The 15,080-nt window shown below is 39.2% G+C and overlaps 1 protein-coding gene across 3 annotated transcripts in view; it reads left to right on the forward strand.

Moving 5' to 3' along the window:
- The window catches only part of KCNH8 (potassium voltage-gated channel subfamily H member 8), a 667,193-nt gene that overhangs the window by 436,186 nt on the left and 215,927 nt on the right, over positions 1–15,080 (forward strand). For all 3 annotated transcript variants that reach the window (XM_063922193.1, XM_063922191.1, XM_063922192.1), the window contains exons 5-6: positions 5,611–5,851; positions 12,088–12,245. In XM_063922193.1, coding sequence (XP_063778263.1) covers positions 5,611–5,851; positions 12,088–12,245 — 399 coding nt within the window. The remainder of the gene's footprint in view (positions 1–5,610; positions 5,852–12,087; positions 12,246–15,080) is intronic.

Here is a 15,080-nt window from a genome sequence, read left to right on the forward strand (position 1 = left end):
CAAAGCGGAAAACTGAGGCCTTGACAGCTATGTTGGTGTTAGACGTGCACCCAGTATCCACCATTAGTTCAGTGGGACTTAGAGAATTGTTTGAGGTAGTGTGTCCCCAGTACCAAATCCCATCTAGGTTCCACTTCTCTAGGCAGGCGATACCTAGAATGTACAGAGACATCAGAAAAAGTGTCCCCATTGTCCTAAAAAATGCAGTTGTACCCACTGTCCACTTAACCACGGACATGTGGACAAGTTGAACAGGGCAGACTAAGGACTATATGACTGTGACAGTCCACTGGGTAGATGTATTGCCTCCCGCAGCAACAACAGCAGTGGCACCAGTAGCAGCATCTTGCAAACGCCAACTCGTTCCTAGGCAGACTACGCTATGTATCACCGCTTTCCGTAAGAGGCACACCGCTGACAACCTCTTACGGAAACTGAGGGACATCATCGCTCAATGGCTTACCCCAATTGGACTCTCCTGGGAATTTGTGATATCGGACAATGCCACCAATATTGTGCATGTATTATATCTGGGCAAATTCCAGCATGTCCCATGTTTTGCACATACAGATGTATCCTCATACAGCGTTGCTCATAGCGCACTATCTAGGGTCCTGTGTCGCGAGTTGGAAATAATGTTATGGCGTGCGTTATGTCCCGCGCCATGTAATACACAGTTTAACCGCTGGGTGGCGAATGCTCCACGTTGAGACTACAGAGCTGAATACAATGCTGTGGCAGTAAGCAGTGATCTGTGAAAGGCTGCTTACGCTAATGTCATCCTGCAAATTGTACACACAGTAACGACAATATCTATAGCTAGCATGATCGGGTGGCAGTGTGCCTGTAGACCATCTGGTAGTCATACTGTGCATTCATGAGATACTGTAGGTACCCAGTTGCACTTTGCATTCAATATTTCTGCCCATTTGAAACAACAGAGACACAAAGCTACTCCGAAATAGGATTGCTGCTTATGCTAATATTATCCATCAGTTTGTACACAACGTAACGACTAGATGAATAGCGTGAACAGGGCTGCAGCTTGGCCTTGTATTTAGTAGGAGCAGACTTTTTTTATATAATGAGAAGTAGAAACTTAAAACACAAATAACTTTATTGTATTAAAAAAGAATAAAAAAATAAAAATAAAATAATAAACGGGTGTTGAACTCTGTATCGAACCCGGGTCTTCAAGCATTGCAGGCGGCCGCTGTTCTAGTTAGGCCACAGCCGACCATGCTAGAGGTGGGCCCTCCGGGTTTATATGTCATGTGTTGTATCTTGGTGCTTTAAAAAAAAAAGGTAGCTGCTTACGCTAATGTCATCCTGCAAATTGTACACACAGTAACAACAAATCTATAGCTAGCGTGATCGGGCGGCAGTGTGGAGAACATCTGGTAGTCATACTGTGCATTCATGAGATACTGTAGGTACCCAGTTGCACTTTGCATTCAATATTTCTGCCCATTTGAAACAACAGAGACACAAAGCTACTCCGAAATAGGATTGCTGCTTATGCTAATATTACTGTAGGTACCCAGTTGCACTGGGTTGAAACAAAAGAAACACAAAGCTACAGTAGTCCGAACTACAGTAGGATTGCTGCTTATGCTAATATTATCCATCATTTTCTACACAACGTAACGACTAGATGAATTGAGTGAACAGGGCAGCAGCGTGGTCTTGTATTTAATAGAAGCGGACTTTTTTTTATATAACGAGAAGTAGCAATACCCCAAAATACTTTATTATATTAAAAAAGAATATTTAAATACAAACAAAAAAAATGGTGAACGAATTGGCCACAGCATTAACACTGTCCCTAACAGTGATCAAGCACAAATGGGTATCGAACCAACGAGTACAAGCATTGCAGGCGGACACTGTTCTCGTTAGGCCACAGCCAACCACGTTACAGGCAGGCCCTCCAGGTGTATATGTGATGTGTTATACCTGAGTGCTTAAAAAAAAAAAAATCCGAAATAAGCTACCCGGCAAATGTACACACTGTAACGACAATATCCATAGCTAGCGTGATCGAGTGGCAGTGTGGCTGGAGACCATCTGGTAGTGACTGAAACACAAAGCTAGTCCGAAATAATTCCCATATAAAGGGAAGTGATTAATGGTTCGTCATTGTCACAATAAATGTCAGCCAATCAGCAGGCGGCGCTATGAAGGGTCCGTTGGCTATTTGAGGCATGCGCTGTAGAGTTTAGGAAAAGTGACATTTGGTGGACAGAAAGTAGAATGAACGTTACAATTATAACGTGACGTTACATTTACAACGCAACTTATAATGGGAGTTATAGCGCAAGGAGCTGGCGCGAGTTGCATGGCGCCCGCTATGCGGTACGCAGCAACGATATATCAGGACACATCTGTACAATTGATTTGGTGGTGCAGAATGTTTTGAAAAATTACAGGGGCATGCAGGAGATGCTGTCGGTGGCCAAAAAAATTGCTGCCCACTTTCGACATTCAGCCACCGCGTGCTGAAGACTGGAGTGCCAGCAAACACTCCTGAACTTGCCCTGCCATCACCTGAAGCAAGAGGTGGTAATGAGGTGGAATTCAACACTCTATATGTTTCAGAGGATGGAGGAGCAGCAAAAGGCCATTCAAGCCTATACATCCACCTACGATATAGGCAAAGGAGGGGTAATGCACCTGACTCAAGCGCAGTGGAGAATGATTTCCGTCTTGTGCAAGGTTCTCCAACCCTTCGAACTTGCCACATGTGAAGTCAGTTCAGACACTGCCAGCTTGAGTCAGGTCATTCTCCTCATCAGGTTTTTGCAGAAGCAGCTGTAGAAATTGAAGGAGGAGCTAATACGGAGCGATTCCACAAAGTATGTGGGACTTGTGGATGGAGCCCATCATTTGCTTTGCCAGGATTCAAGGGTGGTCAATCTGCTGAAATCAGAGCACTACATTTTGGCCACCGTGCTCGATCCTAGGTTTAAAGCCTACATTGTATCTCTCTTTCTGGCAGACACAAGTCCTCAGAGGTTAAAAGACCTGCTGGTGAGATAATTGTCAACTCAAGCGGAACATGACTCCTCAACAGCTCCTCCTTCATTTGCTCCCGCAACTGGGTTGCGAGGAAAAGGATAATATTTCCTAGCCAACATGCTGGCGGTGATGCAGGGCAGTCAGGAGCGAGTGCTGACATCTGGTCTGGACTGAAGGACCTGCCGATGATTACTGACATATCTACTGTCACTGCATATGATTCTGTCACTATTGAAAGAATGGTGGAGGATTATATGAGTGACAGCATCCAAGTAGGCATGTCAGACAGTCCGTATACATACTGGCAGGAAAAAGAGGCAATTTGGATGCCCTTGCACAACCTGGCTTTATTTTACCTAAGTTGCCCCCCTTCAATGTGTACAACGAAAGAGTGTTTAGTGCAGCTGGTAACCTTGTCAGCGATCAGTGTAGGAGGTTACTTCCACAAAAGAGAAGATGATGTTCATCAAAATGAATTATAAATTCCTCCGGGAAGACCTTTACCAGCATCTGCCTCCAGAAAGTACACAGGGACCTGTGATGGTGGATTCCATTGGAACAAATTAATACTTTGTGAGTAGGAGGATGTACACACTGAAAGGAGTGAGGAATTGGAGGATGAGCATGAGGTCTACATCTTGCCTCTGTAGAGCCAGTTTGTGCAAGGAGAGATTGATTGCTTCTTTTTTGGTGGGGGCCCAAACAAACCAGTCATTTTAGCCACAGTCGTGTGGCAGACCCTGTCGGTGAAATGATTGGTTTGTTAAAGTGTGCATGTCCTGTTTATACAACATAAAGGTGGGTGGGAGGGCCCAAAGACAATTCCATCTTGCACCTCTTTTTCTTCTTTGCATCATGTGCTGTTTGGGGACTAGTTTTTTAAAGTGCCATCCTGTCTGACACTGCCGTACAACTCCAGGGGTACTGCCGTATAAGTCCAGGGTTACTGCCATATAAGTCCAGTTCAGTGGTGCTGTCTTGTGCTGCATCCGTCCAGTGGTGGTGTTTTGTGCTGCCATAAGTCCAGTGGTGGTGTCCTGTGCTGTATATTATTTACTCCAAATAAAAGTGTTATATACATTACTTAGATTATTATCCAAATAATTTTTACATGGTTTGCCCTGTGTGGTGTAGGGGTACGCTCGCCTGTGCTGCATATTATTATAATATCTCCAAATAAAAGTGTTATTATTATCCAAATTAATTTTACAGGCTTTGCCATGTGTGTGTGTGTGTGTGTGTGGTTTAGGGGTTACGCTCTCCTGTGCCACCAATATTGTGCGTGTATTACATCTGGGCAAATTCCAGCACATCCCATGTTGTTTGTGCCGCACACTTGTGTCACTTAGCTTAGTCATACAGCTACCTCATTGCACCCCATTTTCTTCTTTGCATGATGTGCTGTTTGAAGCCTAGTTTTTAAAAGTGCCATCCTGTCTGCCACTGCAGTGCCACTCCTAGATGGGCCAGGTGTTTGTGCTGCATATTTGTGTCGCTTAGCAAAGTCATCCAGCTACCTCATTGAATCTCTTTTTCTTCTTTGCATGATGTGCTGTTTGGGGCCTAGTTTTTAAAAGTGCCATCCTGTCTGACACTGCAGTGCCACTCCTATATGGCCTAAAAACAATATTGTGAGGTGTTCAAAATAGACTGGAAATGAGTGGAAATGAATGTTATTGAGGTTAATAATAGCGTAGGATCAAAATTACCCCCAAATTCTGTGATTTTTAGCTGTTTTTATGTTTTTTTTCAAAAATCATCCAGATACAAAACCAAAACCCAAAAAGGGTGCTTTTGGCAAAACCAATCCAGATCCAAAACACGAGCAAGGATCCAGATCCAAAACCAAAACACAAAACACAAAAAGTTCCCGCCGCACATCTCTAAATGACATACAGTGCCCCCAGCTGATTTTATGCCACACTATAGTGCCTCCACTTCGTATTGTACCATATTACAGTACCCTTGTCCAAATTACATTATTTAACATTGCTTTATTTTATACCAAATTGAAATGAGCTGTTCCAGGGGCATAACTAGATATACATCTATACAGTATGGGGGTTATGTAATAGGTCACAATATTACAGCAATAGCTTAATTTCATCATGTCCGTCACTAAATTTAAAATTGCATTCAGTTACAAGGCAAAAGCAGGCTTATGACTGATTTGCACTTTAAAGTTAGTAGTGAACTTGCCAAGTTCAGGTTGGTTCCATATCTTGGAAACTACAGTATGACATAACCCCCAATGTCTCCAGCAGATGCCCTAGGTACAAATAAGCTCCTGGGACTGCTGCCTCTACGATTTGTGAAAAGCCAAGAGGAGTGATTCCTAACAAAGCAGAAGTAAGTGGTAAGTGGGGGTTAGCAAATTTATATCTGGAGATTCAAATAATTATTTTAGACATTAGTTGTGTTGATATAGCAAACATAATTTTTCTGGCTAAAGGTGACTGTTTTCTCTCCATAAAAGTATATTTTTATGCATTTCTCGCTTTTGAAACGGAACTTTTCACAGTAAAGTACATACTTTCCTCAGCTGTGTGAATATATTTTATGAGACTATTTTACTTTTCTTTTGTTTTGCAGAATGTTTTTGTAGATAAACCAGCAATTCCTGAATACAAAGTTTCAGATGCAAAAAAAACAAAGTTCCTCATTTTACATTTTAGCACTTTCAAAGCTGCCTGGGACTGGCTTATTTTATTAGCAACGTTTTATGTTGCTGTTACTGTACCTTACAATGTATCCTTTGTGGACAACGATGATCTGTCATCAACAAGAAGCACAACTGTTAGTGATATTTCAGTGGAAATTCTATTTATTATAGGTAAGGCCTTCTGCTTTTTGACTTTTGGATGCTGACTGTATGTTCCTCTATATACATTAATAAGAATGTGACTGTACAGACTTGCAACGTCCAATATTATTTCTATATCATATTCAAGCTCTAACAGAACCGATAATTTGTATTGCAAAGCAGTGTTAGACTGTTTGGTAGCTCCGCCATACAATATGTTAGAGGTTCCTGCTAAGCTGTACAAGTGTTACAGTTTGAGTGGTGTGGATACTAACATAAGTACCTGTGAAAGAAGTCCTTGTTACTCTGTTGTTACTCTTAGGGTGGGTACACACCAGAATGATATTGGACCGATTTGCCATATTGGAATGACAAATCGTCTACATCATCTAGTGTGAACGCACAATTGCGCTCCTGCCAATGGTATGCAGCATCCACCAGTTGGCCATGCTGCACAGTCAACCGGAAGATATTGTATGCGACCTGGCTCTTTGATAGTAAGGATAAAACAGTGACCATTTCGTCCTTCTTTACATTAGGCTGGTGTCTATGGGCAATCAGGCATGATCCAGGCTGAAGGGAATTCATCCGACCATTGGCCCGATTGCCCATTGTTTAGCTGTATACCCACCTTACATCGCTAGTCATCATATGCTGTCAGCATCCTTTTCTAATTCAAAAATAAAATACCTATGTAGACTAAAATGAGAATACTATAGCATAACTTAGTACAATGGTAACTAAAACAGTTATCATTTAATACATTTGTTTCAAAACATATTTTGAATATAACAAAGAATAATTAAAGCAGGACATACATCACCTTATATTATTCATGTTTTCTATAGCATCTGATTATGTTGCCATTTACTTCATTTTTAGGTTGTGTTTGACTAGGGTCAAATATTCTTTTTAATTTTTTCATCTCCTGCATGTTTGCTTGCTCCAAGTTTTTACACAGTTTAGGTTGAAAAATTCACCTAACAAAGCACTAAACGCCACATAATACTTTCAGATTATTAATATCTGCGATTTGAAAGACACCACAGCACTCCTCACCACAGGTCAGTGCGAAAGGACATACATACTGTAAAAAAAAGACATTAAAAGTAGAACAATAAATGCAGACATGAAAACAAACTGCAGAGAGGAACTTACATGTTGATTGGAAAAGGGCATAACTGAAACAAGACAATGGATGTTGCCTCAAAGTGTAAATTAGCAATCATTTACATGCCAAAACCAGGTTAGTTTTGCCGTTTAAATGATTGTCACTTTAAAAACACGGCAATACTTGCACAAAGTCCTGCACAGCCTGCAACTTGTAAGCTATTACATTTAGCCCGATATTTGAGATGTTTAAAGGTTGCAGTATCATCTTTTGCAAGAAAAGGGCATATACTGAATATATTAAAAAAAGTGAAGGCATGAGAGTCTTCCTGGGAGGAATAAAACAGAGGGGCAGATGTATTAACCTGGAGATGACATAAGGAAGTGATAAACCAGTGATATGTGCAAGGTGATAAACACACCGGCCAATCAGCTCCTAACTGTTAATTTACATATTGGAACTGATTGGCTGGTGCGTTTATCACCTTGCACATATCACTGGTTTATCACTTCCTTATGCCTTCTCCAGGTTAATACATCTGCCCTAGAGAGTGAAGTGTAACACCAAAGCAGCAGAGGTGGATTTAGTGGTGAGGCTGCCCCTATGCACAAATCTAATGCCCCTCCCCATTACCCACCCCCCTGTGCCGAGTTGTATTATTTTTATTGATTGGTTATAAGCATTTGAGGATAGCCATACAGAATAAAAAAGCAGTCACTAACTATGACATTTTTTTTTTTTAAATTACTAAGTGGGGCAGCTTACAGGGGTAGTATGTGTATGTCTTACCCATTTACACTCCATTCAAGATGGCATATTGTACAGTACAGTGGACATATTTTGGAGTTATTTGTAATATTTGGGCTGACAGTACCAACACAAGCATCCAAGTGCCGCCCCCAAACAAGTGCCGCCCCTAGGCACGTACTTCATGTGCCTAATGGGAAATTTGGCACTGCAAAGCAGTGAGTTTGAGAGACAGTGAGGGAGCATGAATGTAGCTATAGTGAATGCAGGAGAAGCCATTGCTGCATCTCTGAGTGAAAATAAATGGCATGCATGCACAGCGTGACTCATATGTATGCACAGACTTTCAATATAAGCTGTTTGTGTGCAACACTGCTACAGTGTGGAGGGGAATTGGGAGCCAGTGAAGCAAGTTGCATAAGGGAAGGCTATTACAGAGTGGTTAAAAAGGAAGAAGAGACATGCACACTGGAATGGGCAAAGTCTAGAAAGGGAGAGATCAAAGAGAAGGTGGTTACAATAGTCATGGCAGGCAATAATGAGTGCATGCATGAGGTTTTTGGTGGCATCTACGGTGAGGAAGGATGTGTAATGGATATTATGCTGGTAAGGGTGGGCGGTATAGTGGATATTATAATGTAATGGAAGTACTGTAATGTGGCATAATATGAACTGAACTGTATGAACTGCACAATATGAACTGAACTGCTCTTTATTTGCTCTTTTTTTATTTTGCTCCAAACTCTACCCTCTTATGTGCAAAGCAGAAACTTGTCTGATATAAATTCAATGTTCTCAACAGGACTATACCTGGCACAAATGCAGACCTGAATCTACCAGCAAGCCTATTTATCTAGTATTCTTTGGGTTTGTGTAGAATTTCTAGGTCAGACCTAGCTGACAACAAATAGCGAATATACCTTCTTTTATATAAAACAATTACTTTTAGTAAATTGTCAAACAAATCCTTATATTCTATAAACAGCACATGTTTCAACCATAGTGATGGCAGTCGTTATTGTAATAAAATATCTACTCTGTCTATATATACAAGAAAACGACAGTAGCTAATGAGCTTTCTTGTATATATAGACTGAGTAGATATTTTATAACAAATTGTGCACCACATTGTAATTATTAAGATGTCAGAGCTACAATCTATTAATTTACACGGAAAATGTGTGATACTTATCCCCCTAATTGTTAATAACTAAGTCAGATATAGGGGCAAACGTCTGTTATCTTTAGATAGCGCATATCTCCATCCCTCCATCCCAATGACCATTGATGAGGATGGGGCCATGTATTTTGTATGGTACCCCCATGTACCATAATGTCTAGGCAGTGGGGACAGTGCTAAAATTATACATTTCTCAAAGAATAATTTCAAACTGGCCCTGTCCCTTCCCACATAGATATACAATCAGGCATTATACAGTAAGGGAATGGGTTCTGATAGTGGGCCACAGTCAGAAAAACGAATATTGGTTAATCAGTGAGGTTCGGGTACTAGGTGCTCAGACACCCCCAAGTGTGCCACTGAAATTAACTGATGTCCACAACAAAACATGCTTTATTCATACTAGGAAGATAGAAAGATAGGTAGAAAGATAATATAGAGAGACAAACAGTAGATAGATAGATAGATAGATAGATAGATAGATAGATAGAGACAGATTTTGTGTTTTAAATACATTTGGTTGTTTGTAAAATACAGCTTTTACATAAAAACTTCAAAGTCTGGAACTAAAGCTAAACATAATTAAGACCATAAATAAAATAGTAGGTACAGTATGGCACAGTCTAGTCCATGAAAACAATCCATTTAGATATAATAGTACAATCTTAAATGTTACATAGAAGTTATTTACTTTTTTGAGGAAACTCATAATTGCTTTACAGGGTGAGTTACAGTGCAAAGATCATATGACCTATTCTGCTTTACTCTGGAGACCGATCTGGCTTTATTAATCAAAGTGGTTGGGAATACTGTACAGTACAACAAAGTTTGAAAAATCAAAAGAAAATGCAGTACTGTATGTCCCACTCAATTTAGAGAAAAGAACTTTCAGAGCACCATGAAATCATATTCATTTGCTCTATGCTTTCTTAAGTTTAAGTACAGTACCATACACATGTACTCAAAAATATTCATTCAGGTCTCTCAGAACTTATTCTGTTAAATATCTGATTTTTAAACACACACCACAATACAACAGTTACACATTTCTTATTTAAAGATTCTGCTTTGCAAATTGATGTTTCTTGTATACCTTGTTAAGCTAGCATCTGTCAGTTAACATTATCGGAATTTACCAGTAATTAATGACAGGTTTTATTGCCAGGTAATGAGATTAATAATAGAAACAGCTTAATCTGGTCCTTATGTTGTAAGTGTTAAAAAATGGTTGAATTCATATAATGTATTTTAAACATTTCTAAAATGAAATCCAACTACACGATTCAGACATCAAAATGACTACTTATAACTAATCAAAAGCCAAGGGCTGCAGGGTAAAGCAGAATCAGATCTTTGTATATCAACACAGACCTGTATTGTATATTGGTTGCAGCAATAGCTGGTATGTCAGCTACTGTAAGTTCAAATGTACATCGATTTTATTAGTGATGACTTTAGGGGAAATTCATAGGACTTTGAGTAACGTGTTAATTTATCCCTATGCAATAGACAACTTTCAATGATAATTTGCAGAATAGTCTTCCTGAAAAGAAAACCAGTATACAGGTTGAGTATCCCTTATCCAAAATGCTTGGGACCAGAGGTATTTTGGATATGGGATTTTTCCGTATTTTGGAATAATTGCATACCATTATGAGATATCATGGTGATGGGACCTAAATCTAAGCACAGAATGCATTTATGTTACATATACACCTTATACACACAGCCTGAAGGTCATTGTAGCCAATATTTTTTGTAACTTTGTGCATTAAACAAAGTGTGTGTACATTCACACAATTCATTTATGTTTCATATACACCTTATACACACAGCCTGATGGTCATTTAATACAATATTTTTAATAACTTTGTGTATTAAACAAAGTTTGTGTACATTGAGCCATCAAAAAACAAAGGTTTCACTATCTTACTCTCACTCAAAAAAGTCCGTATTTCGGAATATTCCGTATTTCGGAATATTTGGATATGGGATACACAACCTGTAATAGTCACATGTAAAGCCTAGAAAAGTAATATGCCAAAACAAATATGATTGGTTGCTATTACATACCATTCAGTTAAACCTTAAAATGAATTTATATCAAGATTTGTATGTTTATCATTCTAAATGCATTGTAGAATACTGCAAAACAATCTAAATCATAAATAATGCAGTAGATAATAACTCTATCAGCAACATTTAGTGCTCTTGCAAGAACTAAGGATATATGGAAATTAGTATATAATTTGTCTTTCGTTATGCTAACCACAAGAGCCATATTATCTTTGTTCCTTATGATAACTGAGTTAACTGATGACAGCTTACAATGAAACTTAAAATTGAAATGTTGAAATGCTTATTTACTCAGCTGCAATTTCTGAGTCATATGAGTGACTCAATAACAATATTATTACAATACTATTACAATATTACAATATTACAAGGTACATTTTTTCTTGATGATTGTACCTTATGAAAACATGTTGATTGATGCCTCAAAAATATATATCTATGGTATTATGCTACGGCAATGCAGAATGCTTTTGTACAGTGCTTTGTGTTTCTGGTGACAGTCTTCTAATGTACTCAAGGTTATTGGAAAGCCTGAAAACCTGTACAAGCTACAGTATGCAATTTCCAGTACCTTATCTGGGGTCTCAAGATAATTTGTAAGGTGTAGCATTAATTTGGAGTGCTAGGGGAAAACTGTATCTTTAGGCATGGCATTTGTTAGGAGTCAACACATTATGGTGGAAGAAGAAAGACACATATGGTTAAAGCCTCTAAAACATTTTGACATACAGTAATACCACATCCCTTGGAAAAAATAAAATCGGGTGTGGTCCATTACCCTATGCATTTCTTCCCTGGTACTACTTACAATTTCATGGGGACCTCCAACAAACACATTACAAAAAAACAAAAGGAAGTAATGTTTCACTATTTTATGTAAGAAATGTTTAAGCACTAGAATTAAAAAATATATAGAACAGTATATTTATTTATGATGACAGATTACACTTATTGTATTATTACCTACTATTAAATGGCTCAACAAAGCATTCACTTAAAAATGTAAGTTTTAAAAGTTTACATTTCAGCTTCTGAAATTCCAAATGTTTCTTTATTTCTGTTGTTTTTTGTTATTATTCTTGGTTCCATTAACTTATTATATTGTATAATAATAAAATATGTGATAAATGTTTTTTTTTCTTTGCCAAGCAGATATTATTTTAAATTTCCGAACAACCTATGTCAGCAAGTCTGGCCAAGTTATATTTAAAGCAAGATCTATTTGTATCCACTATGTAACAACTTGGTTCGTCATTGATTTAATTGCTGCTCTTCCCTTTGATCTTCTTTATGCTTTTAATGTCACGGTGGTAAGTAGTTTATATAATTTATTATTTGAACCGATTAAGTTAAACACCACAATATATTGTGAATATCCAAAATTCTCTACATTAAATACTAATTATTGATTTGTACTGCAGAAAGACAATTTACATAGAAAACTATTCCAGAAAGTACATTTGCCTTTTATTACAAAATATATCTATATATTTTCTACATATTTCCCTTTCCCTCTCTTCAAAAACAATTTAATACCTATCAAGTTCAACTCTTCCCTATCTTGTTTTCCCTTTCACCATGCCTTTAGATGCATATCCCTTGCATTTGTGTTTGTATCCTGTTATCCTAGGTGGCCTATAAATAAGCTACATTTTATACATGCAGGATTTAAAATTTGCTGCTTGTGATTTATACTGTAATTTGAATTCAGTTCTCTAAGTGTCCAAATCACAAAGCCTACATATATTACATATTACTGTGATATTTTTCTCAACTGTCATGTTTTTTTAACTCAGCAATATTTCTTATTGCTCACACTCCAAGCAGCATATATTTTAATACATTTTTTAAGGGCAATTTGACTTACAAATACAGATAAAGTTTAGAAGTGACAGGTCTGTTTAACTAAAATTATTATGATGTCAAATCATAAAAAACAACTTATTTGACAGAAAAATAAATATATAGACGACGTAATGAAAATTATTTAATTGTGCTTTTTGCTATGGTTACTACACTCAAAGAGCATGACAAAGATAAAAGTTAGAAAACATTCATATATTTCTTGTGACTCTTTGTGTAGGTAATTTATATTTTATAAAGAAAGTTTACCATTTATTCTTTAACTCTGACACTTTAGTGGACTATTATGGATTATATGAGTGCAAAATGTTTATTGCTGCTTTTTTCTACTGCACTATAGTGCTTTTAGCAGATTTCTGTATAGTTTTGTCCTCTTAGGGCTCTTCTGGCAACAAACACTGCTTATTTCCACACAACTGGAAAAAATAACACTGTAAAACATTCTTTATTTCTTACAACCAAAAAAACTTTCTTAAGTCCCTAAATTATGTCCTTTCTATTTAGTATAATCGAGTAAATTATATTTTCTCATACGTCCTAGAGGATGCTAGGGTCACCATTAGAACCATGGGGTACAGATGGGATCCGCAGGAGACATGGGCACTTTAAGACTTTCAACGGGTGTGAACTGGCTCCTCCCTCTATGCCCCTCCTCCAGACTCCAGTTTTAGAATTGTGCCCAGTGAGACTGATGCACTACAGGGGAGCTCTACTGAGTTTCTCTGAAAAAGACTTATGTTAGGTTTTTTATTTTCAGGGAGGCTGCTAGCAACAGTCTCCCTGCTTCGTGGGACTTAGGGGAGAGAAGTATGACCAACTTCTAGTGAGTTCAATGGCTCTGCTTCTGGCTGACAGGACACCATTAGCTCCTGAGGGTGCTGATCGCTGGGTACGCCTAGATGCTCACTCCCACAGCCTGCCGTCACCCCCTTACAGAGCCAGAAGTCAGAAGACAGGTGAGAAGCAGAAGAAAAGAAGACTTCTTCAGTGATGGCATTCTGAGGTACCGCGCAGCGAATGGAACGCTGCGCGCCATGCTCCCACACACACAGCACTGCAGGGCGCGGGGGGGGGGGCGCCCTGGGCAGCAAAAATCCTCAATTTCCACTGGCAAGAGGGGACATTAGTGCCAAGGTACTGTTCTAACCCCTGCCAGTATAATTATTTAGTAAAATAACCGGGACAGAAGCGCACCATTAAGAGGGCGGAGCTTCTTCCTCACAGCTCACTCTCAGCTCTGCACCATTTCCTCTCCACAGGGCTGCAGAGACAATGGTATTTCCTCACACTGCTGACAAGTATCAGGGTGCAAAACGGGGGGGGGGGGGGGGGGCACAGTATTATTGGTGCAATATATTTAAAGCGCTACAGGTCTGGGGCATTTTTTAGTGTTTTCAGACCCGTTAATTTGGCGCTGGGTTGTGAGCTGGCAAATCCCCTCTGTGTCTCTCTGACAGACTTTACTGTGGGTCTGTCCCCTATCTGCCCGGTGTGTCTGTGGGTGTTTGGTACACGTGTGTCGACTTGTCTGAGGCTGAGTGCTCTTCCCAGGAGGAGGCTGTATTAGGGACACAAACAGCTGTGGGGGTGACCCTGTCAGCACCGCCGACTCCTGATTGGGTAAATGTCTTGAATGCTTTGAATGCTAATGTCGCTCTTATTAGTAAGAGATTAGACAAGTCTGAGTCTCAGACCCAGGCATGGAAGAAATCTGTGGAGGATGTGTTATTACAAGTCCAGGACCCCTCGGGGTCACAAAAACGTACTTTTGCCCAGTTGGCAGACACTGGTACTGACACGGACACTGATTCCAGTGTTGACTATAGTGATTCCAGATTAGATCCAAAATTGTCAAAGGGCATTCAGTACATGATTGTGGCAGTTAAAGATGTATTACATTTCACTGAGGACCCTGCTATTCCTGATAAAAGGGTCTGTATGTATAAGGAAAAGAAACCTGAGATAACGTTTCCTCCCTCTCATGAACTGAACACTCTATTTGAAAAAGTCTGGGAAAGCCCTGACAGAAAGTTTCAGATTCCCGAAAGAATTCCGGTGGCTTATCCATTTCCCTCTGAGGATAGGGAAAAGTGGAAGTCACCTCCCATTGTAGACAAGGCCCTATAACATTTGTCTAAAAAGGTGGCTCTCCCGTCACCTGACACGGCAGCCCTTAAGGATCCTGCGGATCGTAAGCAAGAAACTATGTTAAAATCCATTTATGCGACCACAGGTACGCTACTCGGACCTGTCATTGCATCTGCGTGGGTGAGTAGTGCTAT

Source organism: Pseudophryne corroboree, chromosome 5, assembly GCF_028390025.1.
Source record: "Pseudophryne corroboree isolate aPseCor3 chromosome 5, aPseCor3.hap2, whole genome shotgun sequence".
In the NCBI taxonomy this organism is placed as follows: Eukaryota; Metazoa; Chordata; class Amphibia; order Anura; family Myobatrachidae; genus Pseudophryne; species Pseudophryne corroboree.